We start from the raw sequence: 19535 nt of genomic DNA on the forward strand, positions 1-19535 counted from the left end.
TAAATGAATTCATCCATCCATCCATCCATCCATACTGTACACTGAACAGAGAAGATTCCTCAGCGGCATGCAGTATCAAGTTATGATTTTGTATAAAGTCTCTGGTATATAGCACAAAACCCCTGATGGTGTAGTTGGTTTATCACGTCTGACTGTAATGGATCATCATTAAATCAGAAGGTCACCGGCTCGATTCCGGTTCGGGGGATTAGTGTTTTCTTTTTTTTTTTGTAACATCCCTTTTTTGCCCTCGCTAATCATGTTATCTGATAGAGTGGAGCCTCTGGTAAACTGTTAGCGGCGACCGTCGAATGGGACTGTGTCAGGGAACGTCCCGGACGGGAGGCGATCCGGAGGCGAACTTGTGATAGCTAGGATGTTTTGGGCCTGAGCTGCCCGTTCTCGATGCACTTAGCGATCGGCTGGCCTCTAGGTAACCCTGGCCTGGCGCAGTACAGCGCTCTCTACCGGGCACCTGAACCTCCCCGAGCAAAACGCTCAACAACTACCGTGTCTACTCTCTAGGTGAAGAGTTCGGTTTCGGGGAGTTTACCTTTTGCTCTTTTATGTACGGGGTTTCTTTGGTTTCCTTCAAGAGGTCGTTAGTGTCCTTTTCAGTATGCTTGGGCTTCTGCCCTCACAAGGGCACACGCACTGAGCTACATCCGCCTACGAGCGTAAGGTAGGTTTTGATCGAGACGACCGCAGTCATTGTGGCAGCTACATATTATACAATGATCATGCCACAAGATACTTTTGCCAATACAATGAAGTCTCCACTTTTCATATAGTCATGATTCCTGGTTCTTAAAGTGGTATCTCTCTGAATATGATTCCCTTGTATGCTTTTTGCAGCTACTGGGGATAAGAAAGCACAACAGCAGAGGACAACGCCGTGGCTGATATATCATCTATAACTGTTAGTCAGTCACCTGTCCATGAGGGGAGGGGGATTGAACATGGCTTGTTAGAGACCGGTCGGTAATATAGGTCGCTGATTGACCCTTCTCTTGAGTGTTAGGTTTAGTATGCTCTGCAAAGGCTGGTATCCTTATCCTTCTGTGGACATAGTTCATTACATGATTTCTCGGGGGGAAGCGAAACAAAGTAGAACATTCTCTCAAGTCATGTACCTTCCAATAGGAAAGGAATGAGCACTGAGTGCTTTTCCTGCTTAACAGCATAGCTCCCCCCAGAGCTTGTCAAAGAGAGAAGTTGGGGAACTAAGCGGAAGTTGAAGTTGCTCAGGGTATCAGTTTATGGTACCTGCCAACTCGACATGGGTGCGGCAGCTCAAATCTCTTAGGACGGTATTTATATAAAATTCTGAGGGTTACTGTATTCTGGATATAGTAGTTAACACACCCCAGCAACACAACCACCCATCATCCCCAGGGCTGATATGCACATTTATTACGACAACCTTTATACTGAACATAGCGCAGCACACTACAAGAATGAAGCCAACTGGCCACAAACATTGACACTCTCATAGTTTAAGCCAAACCCCTTCGTCTCGGGAATGATAATACGGAAGTAGAAGTTGGCCGTGTGGTCCGTCTTCACGAGCCCAATATAATCGCCCGCCTGGTACCGATATGAGGCAACGGACCAGTCCGATGCGATGTAGTGCGACATGGAGTTCTGGTGCGCACGGGTAAGCAGGGACTTGACTCGTGTGGTCGCGGCGATCTTGAACCCTGCGCCGTTGAAGCGCTTTTCGTTCGCACTTTCTGCAGAGCCAGCCTCCTCGGCGTACGGGAGAGTCTCGAAATCACCGGCCAGATGGAAGTTGAGGTCTCCGTTGTCAAAGTAGTTAAAGGCGACATCGTAGCCGGTTTGTTCGGTGGAAGAGGTGGCGTTGCGGACAAGAAGGCGCGAAACCAGGGAAGGCTCATCCGTGCTGCGCTTGGTAAGGTTGAGATCGAGGTCGGAGACGGGGACGATTTGTAGAGCGTCAAAGGTGAAGCCGTATTCGCGGAGCCAAGCACTGAAGCTTTCCGTATCGGTTAATATGCTGTCGGAGTCGACGGATCGACGAGCAGCACCTGGCTCCCAGGAGGACTATTCAGCGTCGCTGGAGACCCCGACGGCACCATGAAGATGGCCACCAAGGAAAAAGAGGAGGTCAGCCCGCCCTGGACGTAGCCCGTGTATTTGATGCACTTGGGGGCCCCTCTGCTCCGTAGACGGCTTGGGCGTACTTGACGCCTGCGTTGACAACGGCACAACTAGGATAGGTAATAGGCGTTAGTTCTGGAAGATATCCAACTGGATTTTGTGCGAGTTCAGCGGTGCCACTTACTCGGCCGCGCTTGTCCCGTATCGCACAATGGTTCTGCCAATCTTCTTGCATGCCCCAGAGAGTGCCCGCAACCTCGATCAAGGACTCCATACCACTAGCTCAAATATCAGTTAGGGCTGAATGGTAGGCTAGGACATGCTTTGCTGGCTCCACTTGTCGCAAAGGGATCATGGCCCGCCAAAAAATCCCTCAGTGGAGGGTTCAATTAGGCAACCGTAAAACTTATGAGATAGTCTCTTGACGCCGCAATGAAGGGTCCTTAAGATCATTGCACTCAACACTCCCATCACAATGGGCCGAACCGCACCCGCACCCGCATCCGAGACCCTCCCCCCCAGCAGCAGCAGCAGCAGTGACAGCCGCCCAAAACGAGGTCCCACCCCATCCAGATACCCTCGTAATCATGCATTACCCTCAGAACCTCGCCGTCCGATTTCTGATCAATCCCTGCTCGCGCCATCCGCTGACGTACGTACAACCTGTCGCTCAGGTGCTCCCGGCATAAGTCCATGGTCTAACACGATGACGAGAATGCAGTTTCTGCTTTGGAATGTTCGCTCTCTTCTTCCTCTACTTTAGAGTCTGCACTGTCTTACTCCCCGGTGATGTTGACGTTGACCACGAGCGATGCCACAACCAGACGCAGACCGTGATGCATTTGGCCTTTTTTGTCCTAGTAATTAGCTCGCTTTACGCTTGGTGGCTTGGAAGCAGACTAGAGAGGGCGAGGTCTTAGATTCAAGTACCTCACAGCTCCAGGATCAAATCACATTGGTTGCCTGGAAGTGTCTTTGCCCTAATTCTTACGATGTAGATACGGTGCCTGCCCTACATCAGCTTAACCGCGAGGTGCCCAAATACGCACCTTGACGTGCTCAATAAGAACCCCCTCTTTGCCTAGACTCTGATAGGATCAGGACAAATACGGGGCTCACTTTTGTATGATGTCTGGAATATAGGAGGGCATTTTCTGAGGGTGGAATGCAGATTGTATGTTAGTGTACAGAAAGAATACAGATTCTAAGCATGTAATAGCCTCAAAACAGCTCAGAGACAAAAGGAAGCTTTCAACAACTCCGGGGGCGAAAAATACTAAAAAATATAGTTGCTTCAATACTGAAACTGTTATACAGGCATCCATAACAGTGAGTCGCCTTGTCTACCAGATCTGCCTCCCGCAACGATATCAGAACCAGAAATCCTTTGTATAGCTTCATTAGAATCCTGATATTTGACACTATGGATAGCCATATAACTGCCTTTGTTGTTATTGGAAAGCTTCATTTCTGGTATACAGAGCGTCAGCCTGGGCGTGATTACTCGAAATCAACCACCAATCAAATCAAGGTCTGATTCTCTCAATCTAGCTACAGTCGGTGGTTTAAATACATGTCGACCGTATATGACCGCTAGTCATATAGGGGACCTTCCTATTCTGGACATCGCTGTTATACTTGCCGATGGACGCGAGTTTTACAGATATTTCTGCTATTTCCACAGTTCAAATGTTACGTCTCCTTCTAGCTATTTTATCATACTAGATCGCTTATCACGCTTCGTGTGATTAAACCACCATTTGCAGTTAGATTGACAGAATCAGACCTTCTTTGACATTACTAGTTGTCGAATACTCACTCCCAGGCTGACGCTCCAAACCTGATTACTGCAGCTTCTGCGCTAGTTACTGTAATCCTCCTTCCCACCACCTCTTCAACACCTACACAGAGCCCTTCGGTCGTCTCTTCAGGGTGAATACACCTTTGTTTTTCCACCAAAGCGGAACATAGTGGATGTGCATTGGAAGTTAGCGAAATTCCAAATTGCTCGTCAACAACACTCTCAACCCTATCAAAAACACTGTGACACATCTCAAGGAATTGGGCTTGGTACTCTTCGCTCCATGGAACGTCACATACAGCATGTAACCCCACCTGGCAATCAGCCCCATACCCGGTGGTAATAATTGGTTTATTATGCTTTGCTTGCCAGCCCAGTAGATCTTTGCGAAGGACCTTGCCAGCTGTCTCCAGATCTGTTTACACCAGCCGTAACGCCGAATGGCATCTCGTAGATATCCAGAACGGTCCGTCTTCAGAGATGATTTCTGCGCGCAGTGGATAGAGATAGGCCATCCCTGGCTGCCATAGGCGCACTGACTCTATTACCATTTCCTGGCTTCCTCCAATCTTTTCGCACACTGTAGTACTATCCTCGTCCAGAACCATCACGCGGTACTTGGGGTTGTCGAAGGGCCGATTCGTCCAAACATCAAACTTCAATATACCGTTAGAGCCCTCAACTTCAGTCACGATAGTGATATCAGCAATAAAGACATTAGGAACAGAGCAAAGCGAAACCGAGCGAGACGAACCAGCGTAGTTAGAAGAAACCATGCTGGTAGTGTTGCTTTCGCTTGCCATTTTCAAAGCCGTCAATCCGCCCCGGAGGTATCGTATCCCAGTGAAGCTCGTTGCTAAGAGCGACTGATAACTTGGATTGCTTTCGGCACCGGTAAGATGGGAGATATCTGCTTCGGATGGCGTGTATCTTCTAATATGCTCGACCACAGACTCATCGTCCACGTAGACGCGGGCTCGGTGGGTGGCGGCATCAAAGCGCAGGAAAGTTCGTCGTTGGCCAGTCCATCCCCGAGGCACGTAACCTTTCTCTGATAGAAGAACTAGCCTACGTGGTCTCAAATGTTTTTGTCAGCGAAGCTACCATTGTAGCTGGCTGGAACTGGAACTTGCAGCTTTGGCGATATGACTTTTGACCACGCCATACTCCGTCTCAGCACAAGGCACAATACCGGAGTCTCCATGGCAAATACCTCATATATACAAGCCGGTCTGGTACATCTATATCCTATCTGATTCTCTCCCTTGGCAGATCACCTGTCCCACTGAATCCATGCGAAACTATACCTGAGATGGAACTATACCGATATGGAACTTTACCGAGATGGAACTATACCGAGATGGAACTATACCGAGATGGAAGCTATACTATCAAACGCCCTACAGTTCGCTAACTACTAAGCATCTTGTATCCGTAGCATCCGCGTCCAGTGAACGAAACGTTCCGAACCGCCAAAGCAACCTAACTGGCGAGGGTTGGAGTCCGGTAGATATGCAGGTGTGTACAGAGAGTCCAGCCTACTCGCAGCCACAGTAGCTAAAAACTTGCCCTGTATCAGAGACGGCAGCCCTATACCTTAGTTGTTACTGCTATCAATCTATCCTCTGCTTTGCCGCCTGTATACTTCTTGTAGTAAGGCCCACCTGGCCGAATATCCGTGCCAATAGTTTGCACCTATACAAAGTGGCTAATGAAACATGTGGGTCTTACTACTTTTTAACCAGTAAATGTATTCTTTGAGCCATATTTCCCTACCTTACACTCCGAGTGTTCCGTCCACCTGTATATTCATTCCATTCCGTTCGATTCGATTCATCCTGTTTCGCTGGGTATTTCCTATTTCGTATTTGCTTCATACGGTCCTGAGTGGCCATACCTGTTGTAAGGGTCCTGGCCGGCTATCTTTATCCATTTTATCCTTCTAATAAGGCATCAAGTGAGGCCAATAAAATGCTACTGATATAATTTTCCTTTAAATCGTTCTTTCCAAAGCGAGCATTCTAACTGGTTTATAATTTAAAGTAGGATACTGCAGACCTAGTATTCCTACGAATAGTATAAGCCTCTCGTTCGATAATGTCCGATCTGTGACCTGACCTATGAATGACGGCGGCCATCAAACCAGCGTCGGGCCGAACCCCGTCATCCCATACTCTATGCTTACGTAGCTGCACATCATATGTGATCTACACAGCCCTGCGGCGAAGTCTGTACAACAAGATTCATCTCCGATCTATTGCCGAAAGCCGATTCTTAACAAAAAATCTGAGAAAAATAAAAAAAAAAAAAAAAGGTCAGGTTGTTCAACAAGGTTGTAGGTAGTTTCCAGCATTCTGCCCGGTCAATGGCGCGAGACTTGACGGACGATCATACTATTGCCGAAAGATACCGAGTATTACACGCTTTGCGTGCTTGCTCGCGTGCTTGTTTTGCTACCTTCCAACAGATGAAGGCAGGAGTTTGTTGCTCGTCGGATCTAGACTATGCTTTCTCTGCTGCGATATCCCACAGGTTATGTAGAGCATCCACTGCCATTGATGTTATCCAGGTGTATACTTTATTTCAGGCTTAACAAGGCGCAGCTACTTCCCCGTCTTTACCTAGCATTATATTGTTACATAAAGAATAGTAATGATAAAAGAAGACAGAAGAAAAGCAGAATAGAATCTCATAATCGAACATTAGTCATTATTGGGTATTATTAAAACTACCTTATCCCATATGCGTATTCGTATCCCGTGACCAGTTTTGCAAAAAAAAAAGAATAACTTTTAATCGAGTAAGACCTGTTCCCAATCCGTCTTGCCCACAACATCCACCATCTCGACCCCCGGTATCCCAAAATCCTCTTTGCTTAACGTCCCCGGCTGTGGAGACTCGGGGTAATAGCTGTTCTTCGGCGGCTCATAATGTACAGCCAGCACAACAGCGGTCTCCTCCAGCATCTCCATGCAGCCCTTCCGAAGGCGAACGGACTGATCGACGCTCCCGACGGCGCCCCAGGAGACCCGGAACGGGGTATGATGCTTCTTCCACCGACTGACCGCGAGTGTCTGGACAAGGTCATAGAGCAGCCCGAAACGGAGTCCGCCCTCGTGCGAGGCATCAACGTATCCCTTGGCGACCGAAGTCGGCGACTCGTGATCGTGCACATCGCGGACATATCCCACCCCTGGCTGCGGTGGCTGGGAGACGAGCATGCGGCGCCAGGAGGCATTGGGGTGCCTGAAGGCTCGCTCTCGCGCACCCCGTTCGTCAGGCCGGAGGAGGCTGGAACCGACCTTGACGGACCAGGGTGCTTGCATCCCTGCATCGAGATAGACCCAGTCTGAGAGGCACTGGCAGGAGTCTGAGCCGGTGTTGAAGAATTCGGAGCCAAACTGCTTGACGAGCAGCGGGTTCAGCGTAGCGCGCACTTGGGCGCGGTACGGGCTGAGCTCCCGTCGTCTCGCAGCGCCGAGAGGTGTCTTTGGGAACGCAGTATACTGTCTCGATGGTCTGGTGGGAGGTGCGATCGGTCTGAAGAAGAGGGTCTGTTGTAGCCGTGGCGAGGTGGAGATGATATGTTGCCAGCGCTTGTTTACTCGTTGCGCGGACGTGAGCAGATCCTGCATGTCCAGATGGAGGAGGATCTGCTCGAGGAGTTCAGGTATTGAGAGGGCTCTCTCGGTCGCAGATATAATGTCAACGACTGGTATCCCCATGGTTGTGAATTGAGTTTGATGATCTTATGTAGAATTGGTACTGTAATGATGAGCTGATGGTTTCCGTTTGTAGATTTTCTTTTGATGAATTGGAATAATGTAATGGCATGGCAATGCTATGCAAGACTATACTGTGGACGGGTTAGCATTCTGGGTTCTATCGTGTCCTATAAATACTCTGGGCGCAACCGTTGTTCGACTCCTGTAGAAACTATGACGACGAATCCAAGTTTCGATTCTCACGGATGCGTGCTTTGTTAGTCATTTTGCGGGGTTTTCGGCCTATAAAATTGCGGAGAGGGCTGGGCCTGCATCGCCAATTACCAAATGCCAAGCCCCATACCACGTCTGGCCACGGCGGAACTGAGCACGAGGTTGAGGCATTAACCAAGATCGACGCACTATTAGGTAAGGAGTGCCCGGCGGTGCTCAGCTGACGCGATCAGACTGTGTTCTGGTCGGTCGACGCGATGGAGATGGACGTGCACATGCAATTGCAGAGCTGTCGAGCTGTCCAGCTGTCTGCGGCCAACGGCGTATGCCCCTGACGTGGCAACTGAGTTTCTGTTGCCGTTGGGATCGTGGAGTGAAAAGTAAAATACCTAGTTAGTAAAACTACCTAGTTGGTTAAATACTCGGTAGTAAAAGATACCTAGTTAGTAAAATAACTTAACGAGTTAATTGTACGTAGAGTTTACCTAGGTAAGGAAATTATCGGGAATATACCGCTAAGCCAAAAAGGCGTCATGTCTTCCAAATTAGTCTTAGACAGTCATATTTCCACGCTGACATGATATCATTTGTTATTCTGCCCGATATCCGACCGCTTTCTTAAAGGGGATTGTCATTGTCCAACATCCCAACAATCCCCAATCCTCGATGTGCAATACGGCACAATACGCAACATGTATACAACAACATATCTGAGGAGATTCGCTCATTCGACACCTATGCTCACCCTCTCACCTTATTTTCTCTTCGTGGCGACAATATTCTTTAGCGACAATATTCTTTAGCTGCCCTACTAAGAAATCACGAGCTCATCAAGAGATGAAACAGGCCCGGCTGTAAAAGCCGGACCCACTGCTGCGCCTAATAGAATAGTGCCAGAAAGGAAGGACTTTCTGGCACTCTTCTAAATACTCTAGCTCCGTGCAAAGTGTGCTTATTGTGACCGTCTGATTTGACTCGTGTATCACCCCTTTTCTGGCTGTTTTGAAAGCCCATGGAATCTCTGGACAATTACCTGATCTTATTTTGCAAAATGTCCAAGGGGAGAGGAAGGCAAAAAGTCGACAGGAAAGCAGTTACAGAGTAATAGCTACGCTCGCGGAATATACGGTGAACAAGACCAGGAACGGTGTGAGATAATCTATTCTAATAAGTCTTGGCTCTGCAAGACAGGGTCATATCAGCCTATATCAAGTATTCCTTATGAGCGCTGGTGGCATTCAACCGCCTTACTATTCTCTTATTCGTCTTGCGTTTTTCCTGGGTAACCGAAGAAGATGGGGGACTCTTAAGACAGGGGCCTTCGGATTGGATCTCCTGCGACGAACGTATCTGTACCGACATGTAAGAAAAAATCTACCGTCAGATATATATTCAATTTGGGAGCAGGTGATTGGAACCTACTCACTCATAGCTATGCGAATGCTGAGACAACCAAACGAAGTCCGCTGGATGATTGAGCTTGGTGAGCAGATCCGAAAGATCAGTTCTAAGGTTTATAGACTAAGACAAGCTATAAACCAATTTCTTCCACGATGTGAGTTTCTTTGCAGCGAATCCATTCCAGCCAGAACCCCCTCTAGCCCACCCTCCATATGCTGCAACGGATGTGGTTTCAAACGCCCCTCATCAAGTAGTCCCTGGACGGTCTTGAACCAACCAGCAGCAAAATCCCTCATTTCTGGATCACCATCTCTCTCAAAAGGTTGTCCCCATCCAATTGGCTTACCCAAGAGAGTTAGCCCTAATACCCAGTCTGGCTGCACTTTACGCCGGGTATGCAAAAATGCTGGATATGGCTCGAGAGCAGTGTACTTCCCTCCGGCGCGTCCGATGCACCGGTAACAAAATTGAATTCTCTCTGCTTCTGATATGCAATTAAGCACAAATTTCAGGCCGTTCTCTGTGTGCTCCCTGATCTTATCGGGGTCGTTATAAAAGACAGCTTCTGCGCCGTAGGACTTGACGAGCTCAAAGTTCCGCGGTGAACAGGTGGCAATTGGATGTAGGCCCGAACTAGTACCATATCAAGTTATTGGAGACTCGCCCACTCACTCACAAAACTGACTCGACTCACAGTTTCAACAGTTGGATGGCCAGGGTGCCTGTTGCTGTGCTCCCGCCGTAAACGAGAACGGACTTAGGGACGATTGCGGGCGATTCGGGCGTCCCAGACACTTGAAGAGACTTGAACAACGCGATGCATATGGTTCCAACACCGCTGCCGAGCGAAGCACCTTGTTCAGGTGACAGGTGATCGGGGATCTTCAACGTCACCACGCCACTAGCTCCTACATACTGGGCGAATGCGCCGACTCGAGGCGTCAAGGCGTGCATCCCTTGTACAGCACCGCATACTCGGTCTCCAACTTGGATATGGGCTGCGGTAGTCACTTTGCTACCAAGTGCGATGACGGTCCCAGCAAAGTCCATTCCCGCCACCGCACCAGTTGTGCACAGCCTTCCGACCATTTTCGTGTCTATTGGATTCAGGGCGACAGCTTCGTTCCTCACCAAGATCATGTCGTCCTCGACGCCCGGGAGAGGTACATCGTGGACTATCCCAAGTTCACCAGTCTCGAGGCCGACAATTGCAGTTTGCTCCGTGGGCAGGTTGAGGCTCATGATGATGGGAACGGTTTCAATGTGGTCGGAAATAGATGGCAGCCCACATCTCTTAGGACCCTGCTTTTGTTACATATTTGCCCTGCCCGCCGGCGAATGACGACTCTCCAGATTGTCGGCATAAGTTAGGAAGACCGGAGGGTAGGTGGACATAAAAGTGACCGGTCGGCATAGCCTAGCGAGATGTCGCCGGCCCTGCGACCCAGACAACGGGCAGAGATATGAGTCCTCATAATTTGGTTTCTTTTAGCCATAGTCTACTACATGGTCAATCAAGTTGCAAGAGCTCTGAGACTGCTTGTTATTGATAGTATTACCACGATGATCCCGGTGTTTGGTGGTTGGTGCGTGCTCGTTCTGGCGGCTTTCACGTCCTTGAGTTGGGGATTTCTATTTTCCCCATCTCTTATGGCCTACAGCTTGAAAGGCCTGTTTCTGCTGATTGTTTAAGGTATCTGTCGCACAGTATACTGGCTGGTTCTCTACCCTAGGTTTTTCAGTCCGTTTCGACATAATTGCATAACAGCTGTATCTTCTATACCAGTATTTTTGTTTTATTTTGCTACCCCCCTCAACTGCGCTCGCAGCCCACAGTCAAAGCAATGACCAGCACCACTAAAGCTACCACTATAACTACTACGCCAGCAGAGAAGGCCTCTCCAGGGGATGGGCGCCAATAAGCGCCGGAGAATGCCAACGCTGCCGTCTGGAAGGCCCCTGCTTCTACTGTCGCCAGAATGGCCGTGACAGACCAGCCCAAAACCTCTTGTTAGAAAAGATTACATGGTTGCATAATTCCTTAACAAGTTGTTCTGGGCGTAAAGAAATATGCTTGTCCTAAGCTATATCCCGCCGTACAAATCTCTTCTCATATCTCGGCCAATCGAGGCCTCGTACAAGCGGGTTGCTCGCTTAACACGATCCCTATCACATGGATACAACCTCTGGTAGGCTCCATGACTGCGTCCCCGCTCGTATCAACAATTGAGCTAGACTCTTGCTAGTTTGACAATACTATGCTGCTTCAGAGCCTCAACCTTTAGCCCGTCGTCATGACCTGAGATCGCAGAAGTAATAAGGAGGCATGAATCGCTTCATACTCCTAATGAATGCCCCGGATGTTTCAAATGCTAGTCTCTAAGCTTGTGGACTACTGGGACGCCGAGTATACCAGCTGTTAGTATCACGCTCGCTCGCAATAAGTGAGGAAGAAGCAACAGAGATGGAGCGGATATGCCGTCTCAGTCGGCAGGCAGGTCAAGAATTGCTCCATGCCTAGTTTACAGATAAATGCTGACATCACGATTTACGATTAAAAATATTGCGGAGCTCGCATACAATGTTTCCATGTCCGGAGAGGTCCAACTGCACTGGGGTCATGTTGGACCCGCTCTCTCCGCAAACGGGTACACTATTCATGCTCTCAGTTCGTCTATAGACGATAGCCTCTATGACGATTAGGAGAGCGTGCGGGGATAAGACCCTATTCACAGTCACTCTGTATCTGATCTGGCTTCATGTTTGCCTTCTCCATTAAGGTTACCTTTCCATTCCTAAAATTTCTCCTCTCTGAAGCAGGTGCAGACATTTGATTTATTCATACATCATCGGTGAAACAGTGTATTAGATTGCTGTTGTTGTTCTGCCTCTTATCTTGCCCGTCTCTTTGCCTGCCTATTGACGTTGTAGTTCAGCAATATCGTCTTGCATAGCTGACGGTAAGTTTGACTTTGAAGCGTCAGAAGAGATGACCTGGCTTTCAAAACCAGGCATGACACACTCGAGCATATTATTTATTGCCCTTGATTGGCAGGCCTAGGACAATACATTCCGAATACGCTGGAATCATATAAAGTGCAGGACACAGAGGCGAGCAGAGAACGCTTAAGAAGCACATTAGCTTGGTCAGGTGGAAAAGAGGTCAAGTCCGTGGCTCTAAAAGATATCACACACATAGATCCACGCGTTACCGCCGTAAGATGAGAATTTTGGCGTATACACATGTCCTGAAAGGGAATAAATGCAAACAGCCTGTTATCGTCGCTTTGAGTGTCCCACATGGCCCATCGACCTTCCGAGAATTTCGTTTTTTGCGCAAACGATCCGATACTGTACGTTCCAGGGTAAAAATAATCGTTGAGGACATTTCGAAGTGTCTTTGCCTCCCGCATAGTTATTCTCCTGTTGTGCGGGCCAGATCTGTAACCTACTGTGTTATCAGAAAACTTATTGGGGAGAACTTCATGAAGCCTAACAGTCATGCCATGCGGAATAGTTCTTGTTCGTTCATCATCCAAAACTACTCCAGAATTTTCTAACACAAATGGCCTTTGGCTCCGTGAGCTTAAAGTTTCCTGAAGTTCATTTGAGCTTGGCTCGATCATACAAGAGATAGAAGCGCAGATATCTTCCTCCCCCCTTTTATCAACCTTTCCAAATCATACATCAAGACTTCCGCCTTCCCGGACTTGCATGCCGACGGATCTCTTTCCCGAAGTTATGAGGACGGATCTCTTTTCCTACGAGGCCGCAATTCCGAGGCTGTACAGTGATGTTGCAGAGACCTTATTTATAACCAGGTTGAGGGCATGGCCGACAACCAAGATCCGGCCATAGCCTGTGACACTATGAGTCTGTCTACTGGCTTGCAAATAGCAGGCATAAACACTAACCTCTCTGAGTTGTGGCAAGTATGAACGTCCCAGGATACCTTAGAACATGCCATTTCAACATATTCCTAATTTATTCACTGCTGCTAGGTCGCCGCTGGATTACCACTAATATATCACCACTGCTAGAGGCAGTAGCATTTGATAATGGTTGAGGTCATATGAAGGAGCATTAATTAGGGCACCAATAGCGGTCAACATGCTATGACGGCGTCCTGGCCACGGAGATGCTCACAAGTAGCAGATTATCAGACCAGAGCCCAATTCTTATTCGATCTACTGCCGTTTCCATACCCTCTAACCGCCTAAACTCACCTAGTCCACGGCGCAATTCTGAACCCGAAGCACCTTTCCGCACAGGGCACCCGGTACTGCTCCAGAGTCCTCGGCCCGCAAGCCCCAGTCCCGACTCCCGCGCTCTCGACGTCGAGCCTGACCCGGACTCTCTTCTCTGGGACGAGCTCGTTTGCGTGTTTGGCACGTTCGACAGACTCGGCGCTGTACCGCGTCGCGACCCATTGGAATGCCTGCTCCCCGTCGCCATCTGCATCACGGGTGACGCAAACGCCCCGGCCGCGGTTGTCGAGCAGTCGCAGCCACCGCGTTTCCATCCTGTTCCCGCCCTCTTGCGGCACCTCGTAGGGCGTCTGCAGCTCCGCCACTGTTGCAGAATAGATGCCCATCTTCTGGGACCGCTTCTTGTCGGCGTAGGATTCTCCCGGGCCCAGGCCGAACCAGGAGGCGTTGTCCAGCTCATCCGCGAGGACGAGGTCGAACCCTACTCGGGGAACGTCGACTGGCTTTGCGCCGGTGGGCTTGATGTGTGCCTTGACAGTGAAGGCGCCGTCGCCGGTGATGCGGTAGACCGTTGCGGCCTCGAATCCCCAGGCCAGAATGGGCGGCGAAACGTACGTCTCAGTGCGAATCTCGAGTGTTGACTCGTCCACCTCAGTCAGCGAAATCTTTCGGAGGCTGGAGGTGAGCGTATCGAGCCCGTACCGGCGCCACTCGCCCAGATCGTACGGGAGCTCGTTGTCCGTTGGTGGGCGCCAGAAGCCCAAAGTCAGTCCGGCCGATGTGGAGTCGGCGAGGATCTCTCTGCTGTGGATGTGCCAGCTCGTTAGCAGGCCGGTCGTGCGTGAGAAGGTGATGGTGAAGTCTGCGCCGCTTATGATATGGTCGGCCTTCGTGGAGTGAGTCTTGATCGCGAAGCTGGCTGCCGGCGTCAACGCAGGCAGAGACGGAGCCGTTGAGTCAAGACGGTGCTGGAACCAGGCGATCTCATAATTTGCATCCAGTCCCGGTGTCGCGTGTCTTGTCGCGAACGAGACGGTCAGCCACGTCTCGCCCCCTGCCGTCGCCTTGGACGAGAAGGAGGCAGGGAAGGGGATCTCCCCCGTCTCTCCGGGCTGGAGAGCCGGTATCTCCAGAGTACCGGCCTCGATAAGTTTCGTCCTGGTACGCCGTGCTGTCAGCTTACCCACTCCCAGGATCAGATTGGTTCTGGGATAGACTCACCCTTCGCCCAGCACCTCGACCCGATATCCCGCCTGTACGCCCTCAAGCCCGACAAAATCAAATTGGTTCTGCAGCCGGATTTTGCCATCCTCATACCACGCATAGATCGGCTCATATGCCTTTCTCAGCTCAACGAGCCCAGGCGTAGGGGTATGGTTGCTGTAAAGCAAGCCATCCAGCACAAAACTCCCGTCGTTCGGCTGGTCGCCGAAATCACCCCCGTACGCGTAGAACCCCTTCTCCTCCAGCCAGAGCCCGTGGTTTGCCCACTCCCAGATCCAGCCTCCCTGCAGCCGGCGATGGGTCCTGAACGCATTCATGTACTCGGCCAGGCCGCCGGGTGCGTTCCCCATCGCGTGTCCGTACTCGCAGAGAACGATCGGCTTGATGAATGCATCCCCTTCTTCCGTCGCGAGCCTAGTGATTCGATCAACAGAAGGATACATGAACGAGTACATATCTGCCGTCTTGGCCTCCATATCCCCTTCGTAATGCACAGGACGGCTCGGGTCTTCTTCCTTGATGAAGCGGTACATGGCCGCCTGGTTGGCCCCGTAAAAGGCCTCGTTCCCCAGACTCCAGATGACGACGGAGGCATAGTTCCTGTCCCTTGCTACCATCTGCTCCGCACGGTCCAGATACGCTGCTTGCCACTCGAGGTTATTGGACGTGAACTCGGCCGCTTGCGCAAATGTGAGTTTTTTCCGCTCCTCGTAGTCCATGCTCTCCGGTATATCGAGCGGCCGGGCCACGGCATCGTAAAACCCGTGGCACTCGAGATCCGCCTCGTCCATGACCCACAGACCCAGCTCGTCGCACATAGAGAAGAGTTGCGGGGTGGATGGATAGTGGCAGCACCGGACCGAATTGATGTTATGCCTCTTCATGAGAAGGAGGTCCTCCTTGACAAAGTCCAGGGGCACGGCACGCCCGTGAAGAGGATGGTGATCATGTCGGTTGACGCCGCGAAAGAGGACAGGGACCCCATTAACAGTGATATTGCCGTTCTTGATCTCGACCTGCCGGAATCCGACCCGGTGATGCACCTTTTGCAGGATGGCGGAGGGGTCGGACCTCGTCGCCAGGGCGATCTCGAGATCGTAGAGGAAGGGCGTCTCGGCGGTCCATTTGCGCGGATTGCGTACGGGCAGGCTGAACTTGTACGTCCCTGTGCCGACGATCTCTCTCTCCTCCGTCGCGAGGGTTCCGTTGCTGACGGGGTCGAGAAGCCCGACGTGGAGTGTGCTGGTCTCTGTCGAGGCGATGTCGACGGCGAGGTGGAGCTCAGCGTCGAGATACTCGCTGTCCAGGGTCGTCGTCAACCGGAAATCCTCGATTCGAGAGACAGATGGGAACGCAATGAGGGTCACGTCTCGGAATATCCCTGTTCTTGTCAGTCTCCCTTCCCTTGGCCGGATGCACCCCATTAGCCACTGTGTAGGTGTACATACCACTCAGCCACCACTGATCCTGATCCTCAATATAGCTCCCATCGCACCACTGGTATACCCTGACAAATACCTCGTTCTCCTTCTCGCGGTCTACCAGATCAGAGATATCAAACTCCGCAGGGTTACGACTCCCCTGCGCATACCCGACCTGCACCCCGTTCACCCAAACATGGTACGCGCTGTCCACTCCGTCGAATCGCAGTCTCAGCTGTGCATCTCTATCCCAGGTCGACGGGACACGGAAGCTGCGCTTGTACGTTCCCGTCGGATTCTCACTGGGCACCCGCGGCGGGTCCACGGGGAACGGGAAGATGACATTCGTATAGTTTGGCCGGCCGTAACCATGCAGCTGCCAGTGGCCAGGGACGGGGATGGGCTTCCATTTGACCTGGTCCTGTTTTGCGTCTTCCTCCTCGCCGCCGTCACCGCTCAAGCGTGACGGTATAGGCGAAGGAGCCAAGAGCGGCGAAGAGACATAGTTGAATTCCCAATCCCCGTTCAGCAGCAGCGAGGTCTCCGGGATCCAGTACGCGCGGGCTTTGAGGCGATTGCGCTGAAAAACTCTGGGATTTTCCCAGTCGTTGGGAGACGATGATTCGGGCATGCTTCCTTAGGCGATTAAATCTGGTAACAGTACTCCGTAAGTGGCGTTAGATTCCACGAATCCTTGGGTCAATCCGCGCTTCCTGGTCTCAGGAGATTGCTTGCGACGTCTGATTTAAATCATCACTAAGCTACGTGGGGTGTCTCGCTTGCTGACGTAGCTGTACAGCTGCCGCTGCATCCCACCAAAGACTCGGGGATACCGGGTAATAGAGTAGCTAGAGGAGAAGATTATCCACGACAGTTACCCACCATAGTTAGTCTGCATGCGAGGCACGATATCTGGCACGGACCCCTCTCCGCTGGTGATTGGGATCTCGGGGAAATCGGGGCCGAGAGGGCCTATGTTAGGGTTTGTATAGGCCAGACGAATCCTTCCTGCGGGGTAGCTTGAACCCCTCTGAGAGGAAGAGAATTCATGACTCAGTGTGCTATTTTTTCCTCTAGGTGCATGAGTTTCCGGTAGACATCAGGAAAGACTGCGAGTCATTGTAGAGCCGTGCTGGTGGGTACTAGAATATTGGGCGTCGTCATTCCATGCTTCAAGATTGTTTTTATTTTTTTTATATTTTTTACCTTTTTCTTTCTTGGTTAGGAAGTATTTAGGGTGACTAGCACACTATAATCCATCATATATGCGTCGAGCGACAGCTAATTTTACGCAGGCAGTTAAGTCTTTGGCGCAACCTTCTCGTAGTAGTACTCCCTCGCCTCATCCATAAGCTTCCTGACCCGGTCAGACGGGACCTTCTCGCGTCGATCGAACGAGTAAAGTCCATTGACCTCTTGCTCGATGTCCGTTCTGCAGCATCGTCAGCATCCATCATGTCTCTATATTAATCAAGGTGGGACTCACAGCTGCGTATAGACAAACCCACACGTAAAGCCCCCCCGAACGACCGCCATAAACAACCGCTCCAATCTCTTCAGCAGATCTTCCGGGTCTGCGGCTGTTGTATACCCCCAGTCCCTTTCCGAGCCGGGCGCATTGCCGCCTTTTGCGGGTGCGATATTCACGCCCCCGAACTCAGAGCATATCACCGGTGCGCCAGGGGTATGCCTCGAGCCCGGGTCAATAACAGAGCCGTCAGGCGAGGCGATCGGGTCTGTGAACATCTCGCCGTTGAGCTTCCGCGCCAGGATGCCGCCGTCCATCTTGCTGCAGATCTGCGCCAGCTCGGCCGAGTCGCTGTAGTCGTGGTATGTCGTCAGATCGGTCTGCACATGCTCCCAGCCACAATTGTCGTTGACGGGCCGAGTCGGATCGAGCGACCTGCGTTCCTAGTCAGCAGCTACTCGCCCGCATGAAGAGGTCCTCGTGGGATGCATACTTGGTCAACCGGTATAGTTCCCGGATATGCCCCCTCTGCACCGCATCACCCTTTAGATTCTTATAGCCCCAGCTCTCGTTGACGGGCGTCCATGCAACCACACACGGATGGTTGCGATCGCGCGTAACGACGCGCTCCCACTCTTCATTAAACCGGTCCACATACTCGCCGCTGAACTCGTACGCGTTTCCGATCTCGCCCCAGACTAGATACCCCAGCCGATCAGCCCAGTAGTGGAATATCGGATCCTCGACCTTTTGATGTTTCCGGCATCCGTTGAGCCCCATCTTCTTCGCGAGGATGATGTCTTCTTTCAGTGCGTCGCCGGACGGCGGGGTCAGGCCTGTCGAGGGCCAGTAACCTTGGTCGAGACACAGGGTCTGGAAGTAGGGTTTCCCGTTCAGCCGGAACGTGCTGTCGCCGGTACCCCAGGTGATCTTGCGCATGCCTATGGTCGTATTGACCTGGTCGAGGACAGTTCCCTCGGTTAGGGCCAATTGGATGGCAACGTCGTACAGATTGGGATGCTCTGGCGACCACAACGCCAGTCCATTGTACGAGGACTCGCCGCCAACCAGCCTCTCACTGCGGACATTCAGCTCGAACGGCGCCGAGTGCTCATCCTCGGGTACCTCGACCGTGGTCTGGGCTATCTCTGTGCCGTTTAGGGACGTTGCGACCCGCATAAGATATCTCTCACCAACCCCCTTCTTTCCAGCCAGAGCCACGACGCCCCTGAGCACTCCGCCATTAATATCGTCCCCTCTCAGCAGAGTCCCACCACTGGGATCCGCGATCCGAATCTTCGGCACAACCTCTACCCAGACGTTCTGCCAGATCCCGCTCGTCGGCGTATAGAATATGCTCTCGGGCACAGGACCCCAGTACTGCTTCCCCCTCGGCTGCGTCAGGTCCGTCGGCGAGTCTCGCACACGCACGGTCACCCGGACGGTATCTTTCCGTTGTCCGGCGGATGCGAATGCATCGGTAATGTCGACATCGAACGGGACGTACCCGCCTCTGTGCGAAGCGTACTGGATCCCATCAATCCACACCGTAGACTCGTAGTCGACTGCGCCGAAGCGCAGGAGGACCCTGGCGTCCGCGGCAGCTTGACTGGAGGGCCGGATGTCGGGCACCGTACGCTCGTACCAGATGACCTCGTGGGCTTCCTGGAGGTTGATTCCTGAAGCCGGTGCTTGGAATGCGTAGGGAACGGTGATTTGGGTTCTTTTATGGCTGTCTGTCTCTTCGGGGAGACCGGTGGTTTGCCATTCTTGCGAGAGGCCAGCGTTGGAGTCGTCGAAGAGGAAGGACCATGGGCCGTTGAGGGAGGTCCAGGTAATGTTCTCCCTGGCAAAGTCGGGGCGAGGATACTGATTGGACATCTTATTCTGGCCGTCTAAATGAAAAGAAGGTAAATGGGTGGTGGTAGAGGAGAAGTGCTTAATATTAATTAT

General features: G+C 51.4%; 4 protein-coding genes and 1 non-coding gene across 5 annotated transcripts; 1 reads left to right on the forward strand and 4 right to left on the reverse strand.

Annotated features, from left to right (window-relative positions):
• The first annotated feature begins 119 nt into the window (after positions 1-119).
• Positions 120-208, forward strand: BDW70DRAFT_t35. The gene has a single exon. It is a non-coding gene; the product is annotated as a tRNA-Tyr (tRNA).
• A 6464-nt stretch (positions 209-6672) lies between these two features.
• BDW70DRAFT_127388 (F-box protein) lies at positions 6673-7903 on the reverse strand. The gene has a single exon (XM_073735264.1). It carries the CDS (start codon positions 7645-7647, stop codon positions 6715-6717), a length of 933 nt encoding a protein of 310 aa, XP_073600123.1. The 5' UTR covers positions 7648-7903; the 3' UTR covers positions 6673-6714.
• Positions 7904-9356: 1453 nt separating this feature from the next.
• On the reverse strand, positions 9357-10763 carry BDW70DRAFT_168690 (zinc-binding alcohol dehydrogenase family protein). Its single transcript, XM_073742527.1, has 2 exons — positions 9956-10763; positions 9357-9894 (listed from the first exon to the last, which is right to left on the reverse strand). The coding sequence occupies exons 1-2, from the start codon at positions 10501-10503 to the stop codon at positions 9375-9377; spliced, it is 1068 nt and encodes a 355-aa protein (XP_073600124.1). The 5' UTR covers positions 10504-10763; the 3' UTR covers positions 9357-9374.
• Positions 10764-13483: 2720 nt separating this feature from the next.
• BDW70DRAFT_168692 (putative beta-galactosidase) lies at positions 13484-16745 on the reverse strand (the record flags this gene model as incomplete). Its single annotated transcript, XM_073742528.1, has 3 exons — positions 13484-14627; positions 14691-16074; positions 16142-16745. The coding sequence occupies 3 exons, from the start codon at positions 16743-16745 to the stop codon at positions 13484-13486; spliced, it is 3132 nt and encodes a 1043-aa protein (XP_073600125.1).
• Positions 16746-17413: 668 nt separating this feature from the next.
• On the reverse strand, positions 17414-19463 carry BDW70DRAFT_168693 (glycoside hydrolase family 2 protein; the record flags this gene model as incomplete). Its single annotated transcript, XM_073742529.1, has 3 exons — positions 17414-17546; positions 17601-18017; positions 18076-19463. The coding sequence occupies 3 exons, from the start codon at positions 19461-19463 to the stop codon at positions 17414-17416; spliced, it is 1938 nt and encodes a 645-aa protein (XP_073600126.1).
• Positions 19464-19535: the final 72 nt, after the last annotated feature.

Source organism: Aspergillus foveolatus (genome assembly GCF_047715535.1).
Source record: "Aspergillus foveolatus strain CBS 279.81 unplaced genomic scaffold BDW70scaffold_3, whole genome shotgun sequence".
NCBI classification, from domain to species: domain Eukaryota; kingdom Fungi; phylum Ascomycota; class Eurotiomycetes; order Eurotiales; family Aspergillaceae; genus Aspergillus; species Aspergillus foveolatus.